The sequence below is a fragment of the Biomphalaria glabrata genome, chromosome 1, assembly GCF_947242115.1.
Source record: "Biomphalaria glabrata chromosome 1, xgBioGlab47.1, whole genome shotgun sequence".
Classification (NCBI taxonomy): Eukaryota; Metazoa; Mollusca; class Gastropoda; family Planorbidae; genus Biomphalaria; species Biomphalaria glabrata.
Window position 1 is genome coordinate 86,236,284 of NC_074711.1, and position 23,094 is coordinate 86,259,377.

The following is a 23,094-nucleotide window of genomic DNA, read 5'->3' on the forward strand; positions in this document are numbered from 1 at the left end:
TTGATTTGAAATTAAACAAAGACATTTTTTGAAAAGAGTTAGCGCCAGAGAATTGGCGGGGAGTAAGAAAGTAACGGGAGTCGAATAAATAATGTCCTTGTAGACAGTCACGTTTCTAAGAGCTATGTTTGAAAAGCCTTTGTAATATGTTCCATGCTCATTGATTTGTAATTTGTACATAAACTGTACTTACGTTATATTTAAATAAAGTTCCAGAGTTTTGTTTTATCAAAAGAATCGTCAATTGTAATTCTAGATCGTCATTTTTGTTAACTATTGAATTCAAATAAAATCCCCGGCATCACAACACACTGCAAAGGTATTTTGGCCTTGATGTCTTCTTGTCTTTTTCTGTTTACGTGCAAACATGGGTTTTTTTCAAACCACTAAACTCTCTGCAAACTCAGCCACGTCTGCTGCCTGGTCTTTTATTACCCTTCTGGAAGCTTCCTTCCGCCGATACTATCGTAGCACTAAACTTAAGTGCCAGTGGCGGAACATTTCACAAATGGCGTAGCAACAGGGCGCCGCCCATTTCCCCCTCTTCGTAGCCTTTGCACGAGGGAGCAGATAAAATATATAGTTGAGAATAACAAATAATAATAATGAAAAAAAAATTACTTATACTTTATCCCAACAAAAATAATATGATAATCGGGTTTTACGGGTATTTTTTTTTTTATACCATTATTTGAATCTAAGGAGAAAGTGGCTACTCAAGTGAATTAACTCTTTCTCTCCTAACTGACGATACCAACGTTGATGCCACCAGAATGTGGTCAATAATTACGGAAAGAGTTAACTACGTAGGCACTCCAGCATGACTGTCTAGAATAGTCTAGATCGGTGTTTTATTCTTATTCTTATATATTTTTAAGAACAACGTAATCTTATATGATGTGACATTCTTATGCTTTCAAGGACTACGGAGTCTTATAGTACCGCATATTCTTGTATCTTGTAAAGGACTACGTAGTCTTATATGACTAAACTTTCTTTATGTTTTTTTTGAAATGACTGCGTAGTCTTATATGATTAAATGTTCTTGTATGTTTTAAAGGACTACGTATTTGATATGGCTACATATTATCGTATGTTTTAATGGACTACGTATTTGATATGGCTACATATTATCGTATGTTTTAATGGACTACGTATTTGATATGGCTACATATTAATGTATGTTTTAAAGGACTACGTATTTGATATTGCTACATATTATCGTATGTTTTAAAGGACTACGTATTTGATATGGCTACATATTAATGTATGTTTTAAAGGACTACGTATTTGATATGGCTACATATTAATGTATGTTTTAAAGGACTACGTATTTGATATTGCTACATATTATTGTATGTTTTAAAGGACTACGTATTTGATATGGCTACATATTAATGTATGTTTTAAAGGACTACGTATTTGATATGGCTACATATTAATGTATGTTTTAAAGGACTACGTATTTGATATTGCTACATATTATCGTATGTTTTAAAGGACTACGTATTTGATATGGCTACATATTATCGTATGTTTTAATGGACTACGTATTTGATATGGCTACATATTATTGTATGTTTTAAAGGACTACGTATTTGATATTGCTACATATTATTGTATGTTTTAAAGGACTACGTATTTGATATGGCTACATATTATTGTATGTTTTAAAGGACCACGTATAGATATGGCTACACATCTTTGTATGTTTTAAAGGACTACGTATTCTTATATCCCTACATATTCTTGTATGTTTTAAAAGACTGTACTTTGAAGAATGACTCCAATCTGTACTTTTTTTTTTACTCTTAAGTCTTGTGTTACTAGATAGTCTTATTTTGCTTGACAATAGAGTTTCATATGACTACATAGTCTGTTATAGCTTGTTATAGTCTGTTAGAGCTACACAAATCATGGTTTCAACACCAACCTGGCAGAGACCGTTGTGTCTTGTTGTCTCTACTCCTGTAGAAAAACAAACTCCTCCCAAACGATTGTTGACATGAGCATTGGTTTTGTGCTCGGCAAAATTGTATGTGAGCATTCTTTACTTTGTACTGGAGATCCTCCAGCGGTCCTCACATTGTAGCCTTCAATGCTCGTTAAAGAATAGAAACAAGAGAAAGTTAATTTATATAAAATCACTTGCCGGACATGACCCGCTGCCCGCGGGTCTTAGTTTTTGAACAGCTGGTGTAGAGCATTGGATTTAGATCTATGTCAAACATTGAGAGATATACTCTTTTAACATTTTTTAATTTTTCACACGAAAATGAAAGTAGGCTATGAAAATGGGTTTACCCGTTTAACCGACATTCATAGCTAATATAAAATACTGTGAAAACGGGTTTTCCCGATTTGTTAAAAAGTTTCTTTTTTTTCAATAGAGTTACATTTAGGCATAGCTATTTTTAGGACCTTCTTGTTGTGGGAGAGACATTTAACTCTTTCTCTCGGTAATTATTTACCACATTCTGGTGGAATCAACGTTGGTATCTTCAGCTAGGAGAGAAAGAGGTAATATACACTACGTTTTTCCGACGCGATCTAAGGAACATTCATGCCAAATTCTATGAAGATTGGTCAAACGGTTTTGTATTCTATTAGTGATAGAATATGCATCCTCCGTTTGGGACCCCTCAACTCAAGAAAACATTAAGAAACTGGAACAGACACAAAATAGAGCAGTGAGATTCATAACAAACGAATATTCACATTTGACTAGAGTAACACCTTTAGTAAAATCACTAAATTTAGAAAGCCTTCAGGACAGAAGGCTCAAAAGTAAAGTAGCAATCATACATAAAACACTGAACCATAATCTTCAAATACAAAAACAAAATTTAATAAAATACTCTGAAAGACACAAAGATAAAGGCACATTCCTCGTCCCATATGCTAGGACAAATTTGTACAAATACTCCTTCTTCCCTAGTGCTATTAGAGCATGGAATGGGTTGCCTGAGCTAGCCAGGAAAACCAGTGACTTGGCTGAATTTAAGTCATTGGTTAATATGCATGACTAAATACATGACGCGTAGGGCGTAATCATCTTCTTTTTTGAAGTAACGTCTGTATTCTATAAGATAAGAAGATAAAATAAGTACAATACATAACCTACCTACAGTGTGCTTTATATATTAGATAATACATCTGTACAAAAAAAAAAAAAAATTCATAACTTAGACTCAACGTGCACTTGCATCCGTTTCAGTTTAAAGGGGAAAGCTACAAAGTAAGGTTTCACTGAAGAAACGTCTAGAATGATAAAAGGTCTAAAAAGCAAATCTCTGTAGGTAAATCGCAGTTCCATCTGTATCCTCCATCAGCGTCATGGAATTTTATAGCCGAGTGAGTTCTACGAGTTGGCTCCATGTACTCACATTATCAGCTTATGCATACGGAGATATTACCTGGCGTAAAAGCTGAGCAGTATTTTTTTTTTCTTTTTTACATCTTTGTTTCTGTAGGTCGGTGAGGTCTTGAGGAAGTAGTCGGGAAACTCTGGGTTGAGAATGGGAGAGAGTAGAATCATTGCTAATAGTATAGTATAGTATAGTATAGTATAGTATAGTATAGTATAGTATAATATAGTATTGTATTTTATAGTATAGTATAGTATAGTATAGTATAGTATAGTATAGTATAGTATAGTATAGTATAGTATAGTATAGTATAGTATAGTATAGTAAAGTATAGTATAGTATAGTATAGTATTATATAGTGTTATATAGAATTATATAGTATTATCTTCTATATATATATATAATTCTCTTCTTCCCTCAAGAGTTTTGTCGAGTAGTAAGGCGTAAAGGAAAGATCACTCTGTGGATAGTCCACGAGAAAACACGAGGGAGAGGGGGGAGAACACGTTGTCACAAAATAGCAGGGCAGGACCGTTGCAATATCACTCTTTTTGTTTTATTTCTACCTCACGTTTAAAAAAAAAAGGGGGGGGGGGAGTAATCTACTCTGTAGTAACTATCGAGGCGACAGAGCACGCTCAAGAGTTTGGAGACAATGGAATATAGTATAATCTGATATGATATAAAATACATTCGTAATGACGTGTTTTTGGTGGTAGAGGCCGGAGGCGATGTCTTCTTCCTTAGAGGCTTGATGCTGTGTCTTCGTAGAGTCTGGGTATGATGTCACCAGCGATAAAGGCTTAAGGCTGTGCTTTTTGTGAGACAGGCTGGATGTGATGTCTTCTGCGGTAGAGGCTGAAGGTGATATCTTCTGTGGTAGAGGCTTGAGACTTGAGACGGTGTCTTAAGTAACAGAGGCTGAAGGCGATGTTTTACGTGACACAGGCTGGAGGTGATGACTTCGGTGACAGAGGCTTGAGGCATCAGTGAGAAGGTGCAATGAATTATGTTTACTGTATGACATAACCGGAAGTATTTGTCACCAATTCACATGTGTACGCTTCCATAACCAAGCTTCAGAAGTCTTTAATGCCATCAACCACTCTTCCTATTGATGGTGTAAGTAGACTTGCATAATAGAACCACATAATCAACATACTATTATTGAGGTGTATTTATTATCCAAAATTGCGAGCTTGACATTCAACGACTCTATATATTTAAAATTATTAGAATTGGGAATGGAGTGGCTGGAAGCTACTTAAAGAATAAATATTTGAATATCGTTTTCAAAATTTATTGATCTGCTGTGATCATAAACTACCAATCCCCATTTTCATTACTATCGCTTTTTTTTTGTTTTTCAGACGTCTGGATAGAAATGAGTTAAGGACATTGCCAGATTTTTTGTTTGCCTCCATGACAAAACTGGAAAGACTGTAAGTTGTTTTGATTTGTTTTTTCTCATTTCTAAATTTCTTTTCTATTTCAGTTGTTCACTTTCTCGGACATTTGTTACAGATGGTGTAAATAGATCTACCAGTATGTTATTTGCCCTACTTTATTGTTTTCTCTGCCCTACTTTGTTTTCTCTGCCCTACTTTGTGTTTTCTCTGCCCTACTTTGTGTTTTCTCTGCCCTAGTTTATTGTTTTCTCTGCCCTACTTTGTGTTTTCTCTGCCCTACTTTGTGTTTTCTCTGTCCTACTTTGTGTTTTCTCTGCCCTACTTTGTGTTTTCTCTGTCCTACTTTGTGTTTTCTATGCCTTCTTTGTGTTTTCTATGCCCAACATTTTTTCCTGCTGTACTCTGTGTTTTCTCCAATACAAGAAAATCTGCCAACGTGATCGTGTCTCTAAATGTAGTTAGATTTAGAATTAATGTAATCCACTAGCCCATCTACAATGTAAAAGTTGTATATAACTTGTGCTGTAAGGGGATGAAGATTACTACTAATTATTTCACTAAAACTAGTGATTTTTTTTTTCTTTTTGTCTTGAAGTCATTTACAAATCACCCTCCCTTGATCTATACATCGTAAGTCGGCAATTTTTGTTTTTTTAAATTACAAACTTGTTCAGTAAAAAATGAAAAAAAAAAAATACAACTTTCCTTGTAGGTCGATCGTTTGACTTGGGATGTCAGTTTTCTTTCTGCTAGTGAGTCCTCCACTTCAGACGTCCTTTAAGTATCGTTTCAACTTCAGCTCTCTCCAACAAAATTGACCATTTATGTCCTCGTTTTATTGGCCGGGGAAATAAAAATCCGTTGCGTTGCAAGAAGATGAAATGGACTACTCGCTTGTTTTGGAGAGGAACAAATCTCTAACTTCTGAAGAGCTCTACTTCTTGGGTGGCCAGAAATTTAACATCGTCTGCTTGCTGTAGCAGGCATTTAATAGGGTTATATTTTTAAGGGTTATATTTTAAGGGTTATTTGATCTGGTGCGTCGATAGAACAAGATTAAGGTAGGACCATCATGATGTGAAGACTTATGCGACACCTGCCTGTTTGATTTGAAGCTGTTCTGTTTACGAGTGGTTAACTGTAACATAGATTATGGCTATCAAACAGGATCATTACGCTCGCGTCCCCTCTGTTCACTATATCATCTTTAACCCTTTCCTTCCTCAAGTTTGAGATGTTTAAAGCTTTATGTTTTAAAAAAGTGAAACCTTTAACCCTTTCCTCCCTCAAGTTTGAGATGTTTAAAGCTTATGTTATAAAAAGTGAAACCGTGGGTCTGTCCAATCTGTGAGTAACGTTCGTAGTGCTACGGAAGACATAATGTGTAAATTAAATATAGAGGAAGGATGAAAAGGAAGAGGGGGGGGGGGTGAATTGAGGAGGATGGAACTGAAATAGTGGATCATTAAGCTGATAGAGACGCACTCTGACACGATCGACAATTCTTTATCACAATTAATTCATTTGCTCTGTACAAACACACAAAGCTTCTTTCCTCAAATTCAGAATCTTTTCTGAATCAGCCTTGCCTCTAGACGGCATTCTAACATAGAGGACATCTTTTCACAATATGTGACATCCTTCCACAATATGTGACAACCTTCCACAATATTTGACATTCTTCCACAATATGTGACATTCTTCCTCAATATGTGACATTCTTCCACAATATGTGACATTCTTCCTCAATATGTGACATTCTTCCACAATATGTGACATCCTTCCAGAATATGTGACATTCTTCCACAATATGTGACATTCTTCCACAATATGTGACATTCTTCCACAATATGTGACATCCTTCCACAATATGAGAAACATTCTTCCACTTCAGGTGACTCTCTTTCAAGATAAGTGACATACTAAGACTGCTATATAGATTCTTATCGGAAATTTTTTGTGATTACTACATACATACTACCACTTTAGGTAAAATTCTTCCGTGATAAGTGACGTTCTTGAATTATAGGTGACACCCTATCAGCAAGTATTCAGCATTATACATTTTTGTATCAGCTTCCATTCCGTATTTCACCTATACGTTGTGATTTAAAGGAAGCCTGGGGCTAACCCCCCCCCCCTTTCCACCCGAAAAAAAAACATCATTTTCATAACTTTATATCGCAAAAACAATAATATAATAAATAACATAATAAATAATATAATGAATAATATAATGAATATTTTTTTTTTACCTTTACCTTTACATATCCCTTAGTCTGTTGGACCGTTGGGGCACCACGCAAGACCCGTCGACCGTCATTCTCCGTTCCTCTCTGTCTTTTGCCCTGTTTAGAACCTCTTCCAATGGCAGGCCCGTCCATTCTTTTATGTTGTCCTCCCATCGCTTTCTCTGTCTGCCTCTTCTTCTTTTTCCTGGTTCTGTTCCCTGAAGGAAGGTCTTTGCGAGCCCCGAAGATCTTGTAATATGGCCATAGATTTTGAGCTTGAATAATAATGAATAATATAATAGTTTAATTATTCTAAAGATTTAATTTTATATTTAGAGAGTGAGTAGGCCCGTTAGTATGCACCACAAAAGTTGGCGCTGCCTTTCATCTAGAACGACGGAGAGCTGTGTGGTTCAGATGGAATATTACAGTTTCTAATTAGTAAACAAAAGTTGATGTGAAATCAATTATCAAATAGGGATGGGTAATGACTGAATTATCATGTTTTTGGGGATGATATTTTTTTATATTGATATACTTCCACGCTCATCTTTGTGTGATTCCCCATCGCTTCCCCATCGCTTCCCCATCGCTTCCCCATCGCTTCCCCATCGCTTCACCATCGCTTCTCTCTGTAATCTATCACTTCACCACTTTCTTTTTAAATACCTCCACACTTTTCACCATTCCTAAGTGTTGTGTGCTTACCATCATTCCTCATTTGTGGACCATCATTCCTCATTTGTTGAACCATCACTCCACATTTGTGTATCATCACTCCACATTTAAGTACAATCACTCTACATTTGTGTATCATCACTCCACATTTGTGTACAATCACTCCACATTTGTGTATCATCACATTTGTATACCATCACTCTTCATTTGTGTTCCATCCCTGTCACAAAAGGTATTTGCGGTAAAATAAAATAAAAAAATTTCCTCGCAACTGACCTAGAGAAACAAAACGCCCTAACTTAACCTTTTCATCTGGATCACGTGTGGTGCCCCTGTAGTCGAGATTCCTGCTGATTTTCCCAATCACCTCTGCTAGGCTGTGCATCCCAACCAATCAATCATCGAACGTTCTGTAATTGGCTCCGAACTCCCCACCCTCCAGATGCTGAGCGAACAAAGCAACAAAATCGTAAAAAGACTTGCCGACAAATTCGAAGGAACTCGTGAGATTCAAACAATGTCTAGAGTGCTGGGGCGGGAACGGGTGCAGAGAAAACATTTTCAGAACTTACCTTCCCCCCCTCACACAAACACACACTGAGCGCCCTTAGACCTTCCCCTGGTCGTACCCTAACCCCAGCCCTAATCTCTCCCGTCTGATTCCATTGGTTTAAGAAAAGATCAATAGATGTTTATTTAGCAAATATATCTTTTATCTTTTGGGGTTGTCTTTTCCTTCAATGCCAACCAACCCCCCCCACACACACACCTTTCCCTTCCCGTCTTCCATCAAAAGTGCAAGAATTTTTTTTCCTCTTGTTGTTTCTGAAAGAATTCACTGATGTCAACAAAGATTTATTTATTTAAATGCGTAATCGATTACTCCCTATTTGGAAACAATTTTATTGCTCTGCGTATTTTAGGAATTTCTAAATGCTAAGCAAAGGAGGGGGGGGGGGGAGGGGGGAGGTTGGCGAGAATTGAGTGGATGCGATCGTATACCCTTCACTTCTGCACTGGAGGAACTTCTCCTGTCTTTAGTTTAACACCCTTCTGGGGCCATCCAATAAAACATTCGCCTTTTTATTTTCCCACATATCTGCCCAGTGGGGAATAAATATTTAGAAAAAAAAAATGCCAAGCGTTGACAACCGTGGGCCGCCTGAGACTTTTAGAGGGCGTCCCATAACTTGCACATCTCTCTAAGTGCACAGCTCCGTAATTGCACACCAGTCAATGTTATGTGTGTAAATAATTGTAAACGTTTCGTAGCTTGATGTTCACATGAATCTTGGATTTGCTTTTAATGTATACAATCTTCAAAGTAAAATTTCCATAAGTCTTAGTCTTGAGTCTTAATACAACAGAAGACTCCGATGTGACTTTTTAAAAGAAAATTGCTTTTACATAGTGCATCTTTCATGCTTATTTCATCCTCGCTGCGCTTTGGTCTAATCTCTTTTGGCGGGAGGAGGAGGTTACTTTGGAGAAGGTTTCCGTGATGCCCTTTAGGCGCTCACCAAACGCAACTCAGTTATAGTCGGGTTTTGAACTCCAGCTCCCCTGATATGCCACTCAGTTACACGCCCCCCAAGACAGTTTAGCGAACAAAGCAACAATTATGCTATATTTTCATAAGCAAGTTCCCCCTTTCATGTCTTGCTATCTATAGGGCAGATGTAGAGGTCATCTGTTTCTGTTGCCCAGAGTTAACGAGGGTGTCGTGTGGCCAGCGCAACGACCAACCCTCCTTTACTTTTCCCAACTAATGTCAGGTACCCAGTAGAGCTGGATGGACTCAGAGGCGCCCAAAGATCCCGAAGTTCAAAATCCTAATCTTTACCAGGATTCGAACCCGGGACCAGTGTTTCGAAGCCAAGCGCTTTTTACAACTCGGCTACCGCGCCTTCTTTTCATAAGCAAATAACAGTATATCTTAATCATATTCCTACTTGTATAAAAGTATACGATAGCACCGTTGTTCCGGCATCATGGACCTAAGTTCTGTTAGAGATCAACTTCATTCGTTGCCCGCAATGTTTGAGCATTCCTGGACTGTGCATTAACCTAATTCCGGAGCGTATCTTTCTGTAAGATATTGAAAGAAGAAAGAAATGTGGACCAAGTCGTAACTATGAGATTCAAAAATAACATAGAGCATCCAGAGTTATGGCCCCCGTCTCTAAAGTTAGTGCTCGACGCGCACGACACAAAATGACTTCACTAGTTTCACGAACTCACGACGCCCGTGGTGGCAGTCCGAAGCGCATACCCCTCGACCAGGCAGGAGAAACAAGGGAAATTGTTTTTCATGTTTTGATTGAAAGTAAATTGCTGTTTGTGCAATTCAGATATAAAGTGTTTTTGTTTTGTTTCGTCTTCCGGCGTATAAAAAATTCAACAACAAGCAAAAGTTTTAACAAGGTTACAAAAGACAGTTTGTGTGAAAACACAAACTCAAAATCGGCCCCCGAAAAGGTCCATCCAGGCAGGCTTCAATATTTTCAGAAAGAACATGCAAATGAAATTATATCAAAGACAAATGAGAGATAAGAATGGAGAAAGAAGGTTAACAGATCTTGTGTAGTGCCCCAACGGTCCCGCAGATCAAAGGATAGGTGAAAGTGAATGTAAAGTTAGATGTGAGCCTGGCCTAACTAGTTCCCCTTTTAGACCTTGTGGTCTATAGGACAGATGATGTAAAGTTCATCTGTTTTTTTGTGGCCTACGATTAGCGAGGGTGTCATGTAGCCAGCACAACGACCAACCGCCTTTACTTTTCCCCAATTAATGTCAGGTACCCATTAGAGCTGAGTGGACTCAGGGGCGCCCAAAGATTCCAAAGTTGAAAATCCCAGTCTTCACCAGGATTTGAACCCGGACCCCCAGTTCGGAAGCCAAGCGCTTTACCACTCAGCCACCGTGCCTCCCTTGGCCTAACTGATGTCTTATAATTGACCCAATTGTTTTGAAAAGGCTCGATCTTTTATTCGAATCAGCTAGAGACGGATTAAAAACTTTTCACAAAAATTAAGTTTATAAGATTACTATTTATTTTAAATTAGGTCTAACTTATAATGCATACTAATTAGCTTTTTCTCTTTAAAAAACTGCTTGCATAACTGATTTTAAAAATTAGATTTGTCGCTTTCAGAAAAAAAAAAGTAGCCGTTGCATCAGAACTTTGAATGGTCTAAAATATTGTGATGTCAGATTTTCAATATCTTTTCTAGTTTACGAGATCTAAACGGGACGGACGGACAGACGGTCAGACGGACAGACATTTCGCACAAAACTAATAGCGTCTTTTCCCCTTTCGGGGCCGCTAAAAATCCTTAAAAAAAAAATTAAACATTTTTTTAAAAAAAAGCTAATCTAAGGGAAAGAGCTCCACACTTACTACTATATCTTTCAATGATGTGGAAGCTTTTTCCCTTTTTTCGATATCAAACAAAATAATTAATTAACAATAATTAATTGACGCACTGATTAGTTTTTTAACTGATTATTTTTTAATTTGATTCATGTAATGTCTACGCCAAAGAATAATTGTGCAAAGTTTAAACATTATCCGACAATAGCTGTGGGGGAAATAACGTGTACAAACTTTTTACTAGACAGACAGACGGTCAAAGTGAGTTGATAATGACATAAGTTTTGTAAAATGGATTGCATATATAAAAGTTCACAACCGATTATATAAAGCAAGAACTTACATTCTTTTCAAATTGGTTAGTTGATATAAGAATAAGCTATGTAACAACCATATAAAATGTTGTCTCCAAGTACTGTAATACTACTTAAATTTAGCAACACAAAAGAAATGTGTTCAGATTTAAAGCGAGTAAGAAAAAACAATGAATCAACTGGAAGAAAACGTCTGCTCTATGGATGCTATCTGACTGATATACTTACAGTGGCTCCAAGGGAAGCCATTAACGATGCACATTAGACAGGCGCAGACGCATCCCATACTGTAAACAGACGAGTCGGATTTGTGTCACGTGTTAGGCCTACATCAATAGGCAGAGCCGGCAGCTTTCAAGGCTTGTTGATGATAAAACTAGAAATAAAACAAATATTGCAGCAACAAAGTTTTAAAAAATATCTACACGATTCATCAAATCACTCACTACAGATAGCTCATTCTATCTGGACAACACCGTTTGATGTAGCGTTCTCCGCCAGGTATACCTTAAGGCCTTTCTTAATTAATGCTAAGCTTCCAGGCAGGTTGTCCTTACAAAATCCACAGTTGCTAAGACGTTGTTTGGCCATGCTTTCAAAGTCAGTCAGATGTAAATGTCATCATGCCATCATTATGTTCTTTAGCTAATAGTTTCATCTACATTTTGTTTCGTTTCTGTTGTAAAAAAAATTCACTTTTTCAATGAAAAGCAGTAAGTTTTTAAAAACTTATTTTTTCTTTTATTTAATCAAATTTCCAGAAAATATCTTATCAATAAAGAAAGGTCCCCTTTTCAGACCTTGTGATCTATAGGGCAGATGATGTAAAGGTCATCTGGTTCTGTGCCTTATGGTTAACGAGGGTGTCATGTGGCCAGCACAACGACTTACTGCCTTTACTTTTCCCCAACTAATGTCAGGACCCATTAGAGCTGGGTGTCAGAAGCACCCAAAGATTACGAAATTAAAAGTCCCAATCTTCACCAGAATTCGAACCCAAGACCTCTGGCTCTGAAGCAAAGCGTTTTTACCGCGGCTACATAAATTTCAGGAGGCGCGGTGGTTTGACGGTATGGCGCTCGGCTTCTGAAACGGGGAAATCATGTAGGGCCCTTTAAAAATGATTGGATGATTGTGCTTTCCTTATTTCAAATAGAAACATTTGCCCGGACCTTACAATTCTCCTTTTTCTTTTTCTCTAACCCAGGCGACAAAGTTTGTATGTGTCTTGTACAGAGTTTGTATGTGTCTTGTACAAAATTTGTATGTGTCCTTGTACTGAGTTTGTATGTGTCTTGTACAAAGTTTGTATGTGTCTTGTACAGAGTTTGTATGTGTCTTGTACAAAGGTTGTATGTGTCTTGTAAGCAGAGTGCCGCTCTTATGCTTAAAAAAAACCTCTCGTCAACCAATGTTTTAAATACTGGTTAAATATTGATTTAACATAAATTTGAGTCGGCACTATTTAATAACTTCCTTGGTCCGAGTCATCTTGTTTGATTTTTAACAAATGTTGGTTGTTTTTTGTTCTTGCTTGTCGAACTTTAGGTAATAAACGTAACTGAGACGTCTGGATAAGTAGTATTCCTTTTTTTTCCAGATAATCTTGTTTTCAAGTCCAGTAAATGAGTGAACAAATTCTATTCAATTGCAGTTCTTTCGCCAATTTTTTTTTCTTAAAAAGGAAACCTCAGAATTTGCGCTATTCAGTTTTAGCTTTATCATCATAGGAATCCTTGGGCCTTAGGCCTCTTTTATGGGCTTTTTATATATATATATATTTTTTTTTTATGTTTTTATTTGTAAGTTATCATAATTCACAAGTATTAAATCTTTCACTACCGATATAAGGATGTGATAACAACGCTTATTTATTGTATTATTTTCTGTTTTAATTGCGGTGACAGTTTTAACAATTATATCAAATTTCTTCATTGTAATGACATAACAACTGCTAGAATACTAATACACGGCCTTTATTCGACAGGGAGTGCAGTAGACAGTGGACGAGCACAAACACACACGACATTGCTTAACTACTATAAACACACACACACTGGACATGACCATCTGACACGCTGGACACACGCAGAAAATAAACAACTCAGTTACACTACATTCAAATTAAACGATGTTTTATTGAAAATCCCTTTTGTCTTAAATTACACTAATATCACCATATTGAGTCTTCAGTAAGCAAATGAAATTGTCAAATATTCAGATCCCAAGCAAAAAAAAAAATATTGTAAAAAAAAAATTTTTCTTTTTTGTTTTTTGTTTTTTAAAGTGCGGGAAGTCACGCAAAATGTAACTCTATATAAAGCAACGAAACAAATACTTATCTACCCCTTGGACCGACTGTATGTCTTTTCCTAGATCTATTCCAGCTTGAAATGACCTGTCTCAGTCAGCCAAAGAAACCAACTACTTAGTAGAGTTATAATCTTTATCTAATACTTTTAGATATATAAATAAGAGAAGGGCATCAAATCTTTTTTTGTTTAAGAGATGGGTTGTAATTTATAAGAGAATATTTTCTATGCTATGGTCCCCTATATCTTTGTATTAGTTTTTATGCTTGTAAAAATGTTTGTAAAAATGTTTGTAAAATGTTTGTAAAATGTTTGACATGTTTCGGTTGTTCCTTCAGAGTGGAAGATAATTTACTTCCTAGTCCAAACCTCCCGCAGGACGACGGGGGGCGTGCAGCGGGCGGGGTATGAACTCAGGACCATCGACAAGTCCGAACGACGGTCCATCGCGCATACTGAACGACCAGGCAGCCACCCTACAGGCTAAAAAGAATTTTTATTCTAGATTAGATCTATTACGTTTTGATTGGCCAGGTCTGGACTAGGTATCGCCTATAAAGACCAACTTACACATACGGAGATTCGGAACAGGATCACAATAGCAGTTGTACCCCACGATGACCAGCTGACTACTATAAACAACGCAAAAGAACAGGATCACAATAGCAGTTGTACCCCACGATGACCCGCTGACTACTATAAACAACGCAAAAGAACAGGATCATAATAGCAGTTGTACCCCATGATGACCTGCTGACTACTATAAACAACGCAAACTAAAACTTTATGTCCATATCGCAATGTCCTGGGAAAAGACTTTCCTTACGGGAACATTCCAGGAAAAGGAAAGAGGCCGATGGGATACGGCATCAAAGATACAAAAAGACTGGGTGGAATGAAGAAATTCGGACAGACTAAGGGATAGATAAAGGTGAAGGTCATGTCTGACCAATGTTTTCCCTGTGAATCTGGGTCACACGCAACTTGAACAAATGGAAAAGTTCACTTAAGCTTTGTCATTACAAGCGATGAGAAAGCTTACCGTGAAATTCCATGCCGAGAAAGAAAATCAGAAACTGTACAACCACGTCGTATCTAGGCAAACAAATCCATTACAAAGATTCATCTCTTCAATACAGTCCTTGTCCAAACGATGACCTACGCATGCGAGGCATGAAAGCCGACCATAAGAAAGAAGCGATGGCTGAGGAGAACCCTAGGACACTAGCAGACCCTGATCTTGCTAGACCAATCGTTAAAGTGTAGCTCTCAACACTGGCCTGTGATGCCGCAACCTTAGGGCAGTGGAGAGCAATGGCTCGTTGCTACGCCACAGGCATCCAGACATAAAAAATCGTGGGAGCAAGGGCGTAGTTAGGAATTTTCCATTGTTCGGGGGCCCGGGGGTGCTTGACCTCTTTGGAGGCCCCTGCATTTTTCGTAATATTTAATTTTAAATGTAAAAAAAACACTCATTTTGGGGGCCCCCGGGGGGATTTTCAAATTCTCACCCCTCCTCCCCCATCCTAGCTACGCCACTGTGTGGGAGCCAAATAGGAAGAAGCTGTGAACGTTGCTGATGACCGATCTATGTGGAGTCACGGACTAAGTATTACGTTTTCTAATTAGATAAATTTTTTAATTTGAAATTGATGAAAAATTATTTTTTTTTTTTGTCTGATTTGTGACTTTGAATAAACAGCATCTTTCCATATAGATTTTGATAATGTCATGCCACAGCCGAAACACATAGCATATTGTCTCACTGGCAATGACATGGCATACTGTCTCACTGGCACTGACATAGCATGTTGTCTCACTGACACTGACGTAGCATATCGCGTCATTGACAATGGCTAAAACTTTTTTTTTTAATCATTTTTACATTTTTGTGCTTACCATTGTTAGAGTCATACTTATGCAATGTGTTCAGAATTCTTACTTGTTAAGCTTATTAGGTAGAGATGTTTAGTATCTACCAGGAACTGATAAAACGGGCGCCGCCCTTTCTTTCACTTCAACCGTCCCTCCCCCAGCCCTCAACCTTTTCGTTGCATTAGAAATCTGGAGAACATTTTTTTGTGCTCGGAAATTTCTGAAGCGCCCCCCCACCCCCCACCCCCCCCAAAAAAAAAAACGAACACTTTTTTTCCCATTCTTTCCAACCTCATGTTTTGGGAAAGTCTTTTTGGAGTTATCTAGCAGCAGTTGATAAGTAGTCTAAATAAATGCTTTAGTTGACTTCTATCTTGTGGTGCTCGAGAATTTAGTCCCGCCCACACAGGTATCTCGTCAACATTTATTACTACTTCTAGAAGGGCGATTCCAGATATTTACAAATCGATTTCGAGTATCATTCCATGTCAATGCATGCGAACTGTTGCAATTGTATCGATGTAAAATTGGAAGAAAAAAATATGCATTAATCAAAACACCAACCAAACGAAGGGAATATTTTTTTATTTTAAATCTTGATCTAACCCTTTTTCGTTCCAATGAAGAAGTAGTACAGCCGAAAAAGCTATTGGCTTTATATTAAATGTCCCAACGCATCTCAGCTTGGAAGATTTGAACCCAACTTTCAGTCACATGCACAGATAATAACAAGGTGACAATTCAGGAAACAATTTCTATCTAAAACCTGGAATTCGCTTGAAGCATACCGGCATACAGTACATGAACTTTAAAATAATTTTGTCTTTTCTATGAGTGTGGCGTTTTTTTTTTTATTGTTTTTGTTTTTTTTATTCAGAGTCTATAGTCTATGTAATTATAATATGCTAGACATATATTACCCGCGGCCCGCGGGTCTTTATTAGCGTATAACGGTCGATATGGTCACTGAGAGTGTTTTGTAAACAATTAAACGAAATAAAATGTTATAAGGAAAGTGAATGCAGAATGCGTGAATATAAAAATAGCTAATCGACTAAAATGCATTTTTTCAAATAAAAACATTTGCTTGTGGGTCTACATATATTTGATTAAAATTTGAAATGAATAGACTTAATTTTGTATGTTTATGTGTTAAAGTATAAAGTAGATCTTGAGTTAGACATAGATCTAGATCTAGACTAATCTAGAGTTAAATATTGGCTTGGAACGAATTTATGTAAAAATGCTTTTGAAACCCAAATTTGAAGATTAATTTTATTACATAATGAACTCAATAGACTATATTTTTCTATGTTCATGTGTCAATGTAAAAAACTATCTGCGCAAAGTATAGTTTTAAAAATTAGATGTAGATCCTTTCGATCTTTTCTCATGTAAACATGGCCTAGATCGATGAAGTTATAATGCTTTTTTGAGGGTCTTAAGTTTGTTTTAGGGCTACAATACATACACTACGGTCTAAGTTAGTGCCCAAGGAACATTTATGCCAAGTTTTATCAAGATTGGTCAAACGGTTTTGATTTCTATTCGGGACATACATACATACGCCATACATTCTACTTTATAGTATAGATGTACAATAAGGATCAATACAGCAGCCTTGGTCTTAATCTTAAAATGCCTTGTTACGAACTAATATAAGAAACGCACATCATAATTTTCAGATCTGTCTTAATTTTTGTTGTTGTTGTTGTGCTGACCCCTTGATGCAACTAGTGCATTAATAAATTACGAGTGTTCAATCAGTTCCGGAATGGCTCGAAAAATCTCGCCTTTTCACTAATCGGCTCTACTCTGTTCGGAATGTTACTGACGCAATCTGTTCTGGAATCATTGCAGTGTTTTTCATTCCAGCCTGTTTGGCGGGATCACAATTCTGCCATTTGCGAGCAATGTGCATGACCTTGAACTAAGGATCATTCACTTGAGACATTAGCGCTGCTATCGCTGGCTTTTACCTGTTGCTCTAGGTCCATAATCTAACACAAGCCATATACGCAATAGCTTAAAGCTTTTTATTCTCTACCTCTATCTATCTCTCTTTCTCTCTCTTTTTCTTTCTTCCTCTTTCTCTCTCTTTTTGTCTCTCTTTTTCTCTCTATCTCTCTCCCTTTCTTCCTCTTTCTCTCGCCCCCTTTTTCTTTCTCTCTCTCTCTCCCTCTTTCTCTCTCTTTCTCTCTCTCTTAAGACTAAAAAATTCAGCGGCTTAAAAGTTACGCATTTAACACTCTTTTTTGTCTCTCTCTATTTCTCTCTCTCTCTTTTTCTCTCTCTTTTTCTCTCTATCTCTCTCCCTTTCTTCCTCTTTCTTTCGACCCCTTTTTCTTTCTCTCTCTCTCTCTCTCCCTCTTTCTCTGTCTCTCTCTCTCTTAAGACTTAAAAAGTCAGCGGCTTAAAAGTTACGCACTTAACACTACGTGAGACAAGGGTTATGTTCGAGCCCCAGTTATGGCGGGACAGACAGTTTTTAAAAAATGACAGCTATACATTCTACGTGATTTATATTCTTCGGTTGTAGCAGCTGACTAGTGTCTAGTTTGAAATCATTTCCTGTTCAGGTAAACTAATTCTTTTTGTGTAAGTGGAAGATGTAAACAGTCCAGTGGTTCCCCGCTGGTCACACAACCGAGTACCCTATTCTCCTCAACTCTTCTTTATATTTTGGTTTCCTTGGCGACGTTTGGACTGTGAAATGCTTTTTAAAAAATGTTAATTACATTTAAACATGATTCAATTTTGAGGAAGGAATGCAAACATTTTTACATCACAAAAAAAAAAAAAAGTTTTTTTCCCTACAAATTGTATTCCGTTGAAACTATGTCCTCACACCTGGAACTTGTTATTTAATCGAGATGTCTTGAAACCTTTTGTTGAGATCATTTCTGAACATCTACAGTGGAATCGGGATAATCGGTTCACCGGTTAATCGGATCAGCCGCGAATTAAGAATGAATCCTAAAGACCCGAAACAAACCCTATTATACAATTCAATGCGGTTAATCGAACCAGCCTGTTATTAGGATAACAACGATCGCGTCCCGATGTGGTCCGGTTAACCAGATTCGACTGTATATACTTGTACCAATTATTCTCCCCCTCCCCCTCCCCCCTTTTTTTTTTTGGTTCATTGTTCCTTTTGAAACTAAAAAAAAAATATTTCCTAAATTGTGATTTGCCTTTAACCAGTCGTTCCTGAGTGTAGTTACTCTACATCTTTACTTAAACATGCCCAACTTAATTTAGTTTTATTGTCGTGATTATCCATGATAAATATGGACTTTTACAATACATATATTATTATTATTGTCTGTATTAATTTTTTTTTTTATTTTCTGAGTTGTCAATGGGGCTGAAAAGTTTATTCGCATGCCACTTTAGGCGTTTTAGCACCCATATAAAGGCATTTTTTTTGTGTGTATATCAACTAATTATAAAATTGCTTTTATCAAAGAACGTGACTAGTTGAGAGATGTACTGTGGTGGGACACTTTGAGATCCACTCGTCAAAGACACGGAATCATGAATGACACTGAAAGTAAACTTTTGATTTAGCTCCCTTCTTTAAATCATCTGCCTCTCACCACGCACTCTCCCCCCCCCCTCCCTCTCTCTCTCTCCCACTCCCCATTCCCCAAGCCTCACATTTTTTTTTTTTGGTAAAGAACAAGTTGCACGTCCTAGCTAACAAGACAACTTACATCAGAACTACGTCTGTGGCCGTGGTGTAGAGCATGGGGGGAAACAGCGCCCTAGATCTGTTGGGAGGGCGCTACCAGAATCGTAACACCAAGTTTCTTAAAAGAGGAAGGAGAGAGAGAGAAAAAAAAAAACGCTTTTGACGTGTGCGAGCCCAGGAGTAAGAAGCAGGAGGGGGATGGGGGGCCCCAAGAATTAATTACCTCTTCTGTTCTGGCTTTTGTCACTATTACTGTCAGTGCTTGCCCTGCCAGGAGTACTCAGAGGTCTGGCCAGTACACTTAAGAAAACAACGGAAGAAGAAAAAAAAAAGAAATGAAAGGGTGGAAGGCACAGGGAGGTGGGGGTGTATGAAGGACGTGGCTTCTGGTCACACACATTCGTACCCCCCCCCCCCTTTTTTTTTCCCAGTAGTACACACACAAAAGTATTCACATCTATGAATCGTATGCTGGTCAAAATCGCAAGACGGATGCCATTGCACAATAATAGGATTTAAAAAAACAAAATAGTTCTGTATACTTAAACCGAGCCTAAATTAACGAAAGCTATTTGATTTCGTTATATCGTTAATCCGTATTAAGTTATTAAAGATTTCTGATAATATTATCTGTTGTTAAGTCGAAACAGTGGTACCTAAAGCTACCAATGTCCATTTAATCGCTTAAAATCCTTGTTTGTATTGAGAGTATCAGCATTGAGAGAAATAGATTGGATAAGATCGACCATCTTCGAACAAAGTTATTTTAAATTGTATGCTAGATACTTTAACCGTTTTTTGTATCCAAACCAACATTTTTCTTTGAACTCTGACCTTAACTTCAATATCGGGCGTGGTGGCCAAGTGGTAAAGCTCTTGGCTATCAAGCTGATGAATCTCGGGTTCAAATCACGATGTAGAGGAGGAATATTGAACTATACGATTTCTAAGGCCTCCAACCAATTAGAAACCTGATAAAAGCTGGGGGAGTAAAGGTGGTAAATGAGGCTGTTCACTTGACAAACTAGTTAACCGCTGTTCATAGAAACAGACGAATGAGCCACGAACAGATATCTGCCCCCATGGATCGTAAAGCCTTAATGGGTACCTTACTAAACAAAAAAAAATTAATTGAGCTCAAATTATATTTTTATGGTTGACCAATGTGCACTTTTGTTTCTCCTTAAAAACTTAGTAAATTAATGTTTGCTTCTCGTACAAGGGAGCAGTACTTCAAGAATGAAATTCTACAAAGCTCTTTTCTTTCACCTCAGAATGTGGAGATCTGCCGATATCCGCTCTCTGGAGAGATGCTTCTGGCATTTGCGTGTTACCTGTGCAAATTTTCCCTCGCGGCATTCTTCTAGGGCGTGTTGACGTTTAGTTTATTACATTCTCATTCTTTAGTTCTGCTTAGTTTGAGACAGACCTGGAGAAATGGCGTGCTGAATGATGTGGGCCAACTCTCTAAGATTTACTTTATTTTGTGCCACAACAGAATAAGTTGTCGTAACCTGACCCATTTATGAATTCCTTGTGCTTATGTAGTATCTACACAATCCCTTGGTGGTAAAAATCAATCTAACATTGCGATGCTCGCTTCGATAAAAATACATTCTGTTGTTAGATTAATATTTTTTTGTTCTGCTTTGCTTTAGATCGCTAGGTATCCATGAAAAGAGACTTTCTGAAAATATTTTTAAGTCGCTTTTGTTAAGGAAAAATTTTTTTATTAAAATATCTTAATAGTAAACTGGCATAAGATTTTGTGAGTTCTTAATTTTTTTAGATATCTTTATATTGATTTTTTAGTATGTTAAATTGTCAACCTGAACCCTCACTCAAACTTTTTAATTTCTCACAAACATTAATCACGTCTGCTAGTAATATCATCGGAATAGCCTCCCCTTATTTGTTTATTTTTTATACGCATGACACACACACACATAACGTTTTCGAAATTCTAAGACAATTTTTTTAACACGAAAATGTCCAAAGCTACTTCTTTTCGGTCTTACTACAGTTAATGACCACAAGATATGACTAGATGCATGACGCTTACATGGTTGTCAATTTCGCACAGTGCACGGATAGCTGACTCCACTGCGCCGAAATGCAAAATGAACTCCTCAACAAAATCTGCTGCATTAGATTCATTTCACTATCACTCACTACGGCAAACACCTACTGTGAGAACAGAAGAATACGTTGCCAACGTTTCCAAGCCAAAATCGCCACTAAGTGTATTTCAGTTGTACATCATAATTAAGAAAGTTGGCCAAAAGTTCAACCGCATGAAGTCGTCGATCGATCAGGAGTAAAACGCGCCACTTTTTAGGGGGGGGGGGGGTGATTCACGTGCTGTTCTTAATGAACCAACATTGAGTCTTAAATAAGACATTTCCCTCACTTCTAACATGACAAGACAGATGTCTCACGGACTAAATTTCCATTCTTCGTTACCCTGATAGCTTAGAAGTAGTCATTCAAGGGGATGTTACTCGTAAACTAGTAACAGTGATAAATAGATATAGTAATTAGTTAAAAAAACAACAAAAGATACAGCACAATGTACTAAGACAGCGGTTCTCAACCTTTTATGCTAGGCGACCCCTTTTTACAATCCCCCACTCTGCCGCGACCTCCCCCCCTCCACACACGCACAGCAAAAGAAGAATAGACAATAACCATCCATATTTTCGATGGTCTTAGGCGACCCCTGGCAAATCGTCAATCGACCCCCAAGGGGATTGCGACCCACAGGCTGAGAACCCCTGTTCTAAAATCTCAAAAATCGAGGAACATTAAAAAAAAATATATTTGGGCGGGAAATGTTAAATTGCGCATCTATTGGAAATTTTCACGATCAACTGAACAATGTCAAGGACGCTGAATTTAAGTTCAGTGTTGCCAACTAAAATCAAAGCTGCAACCAAAAAATTGTTTTCAAAATTTGACTATGCAGTGCTTGAAAGTGCAACCAAATAATCACATAACTTTTAAAAAAAAACATAGTTTGTCAACACTTCCTCTTCCTTTTGTACACCGGAACTACCAAACATCTTGCTATTTATGGATTTCTCTCCATTCGTCTATGTTTGTATCAGCATCCTAACGCGCGTTAGCATAGAACATACTTTGGTCCCAGCATACGACTCAGCCCAGGCCAAATTTAGAATCTGCGTACGATCTTGGATTGTATAGTTTCGGCTTTATTGGTGTTGTCGTAAAGGATCCGTCAAGTTTACAAAAAAAACAAGATAACTTTGTTTATAATGTCAACTCTGTTGAATTCTCGAGTCACATCACAGCAAATGCTTGTAGCCTACTTTGCACTAAGTTGGTCTCTCCCAGTGACTCCATTCATTGTCCCATTGCTAATCTCTGCCGGATCGTCAACACGTTGGCGTCAAGTTGTCAATTTAAAGCAGCGGGCCTTTCTAGAAGCCTACAGGAGGGGGGGGGGGGGACGAACAGCTCGGGGGAAAGGGGGGGGGGGGGGCGGAAGCAGTGATCTATTTACCGGAGATCAACACCGCTGGGCTGGTCAACACGACGAGTCGGCTGAACGAGCGGTGTTCAAATCCTCGGGAGCTCCGTTGCGTGTAGTCGAAACAATATGTCCAGACGTGTCACGGAGTGCATGGTGCGATGTTTGTACGCCGTGGCGCTGACACGGGAGCCTGGAGTGGTTTCGGCTTAGGCGTAGCTAGTTTGTTTGGAAATACAATTTGCATGGAGTAAAAGAGATCTTTTGAGTCTAATTAGCTTTGATTGACCTATGACTTATATCTAATAGCCAAGGTGAAGTACCTGCTTGCTTATTAAAGAACCAAA

At 37.8% G+C, this 23,094-nt stretch overlaps 1 protein-coding gene across 5 annotated transcripts in view; it reads left to right on the forward strand.

Annotated features, from left to right (window-relative positions):
- The window catches only part of LOC106054273 (slit homolog 2 protein-like), a 184,536-nt gene that overhangs the window by 50,411 nt on the left and 111,031 nt on the right, over positions 1-23,094 (forward strand). For all 5 annotated transcript variants that reach the window (XM_056018313.1, XM_056018314.1, XM_056018312.1 and 2 more), the window contains exon 5: positions 4,739-4,810. In XM_056018313.1, the coding sequence (XP_055874288.1) occupies positions 4,739-4,810 (72 nt within the window). The remainder of the gene's footprint in view (positions 1-4,738; positions 4,811-23,094) is intronic.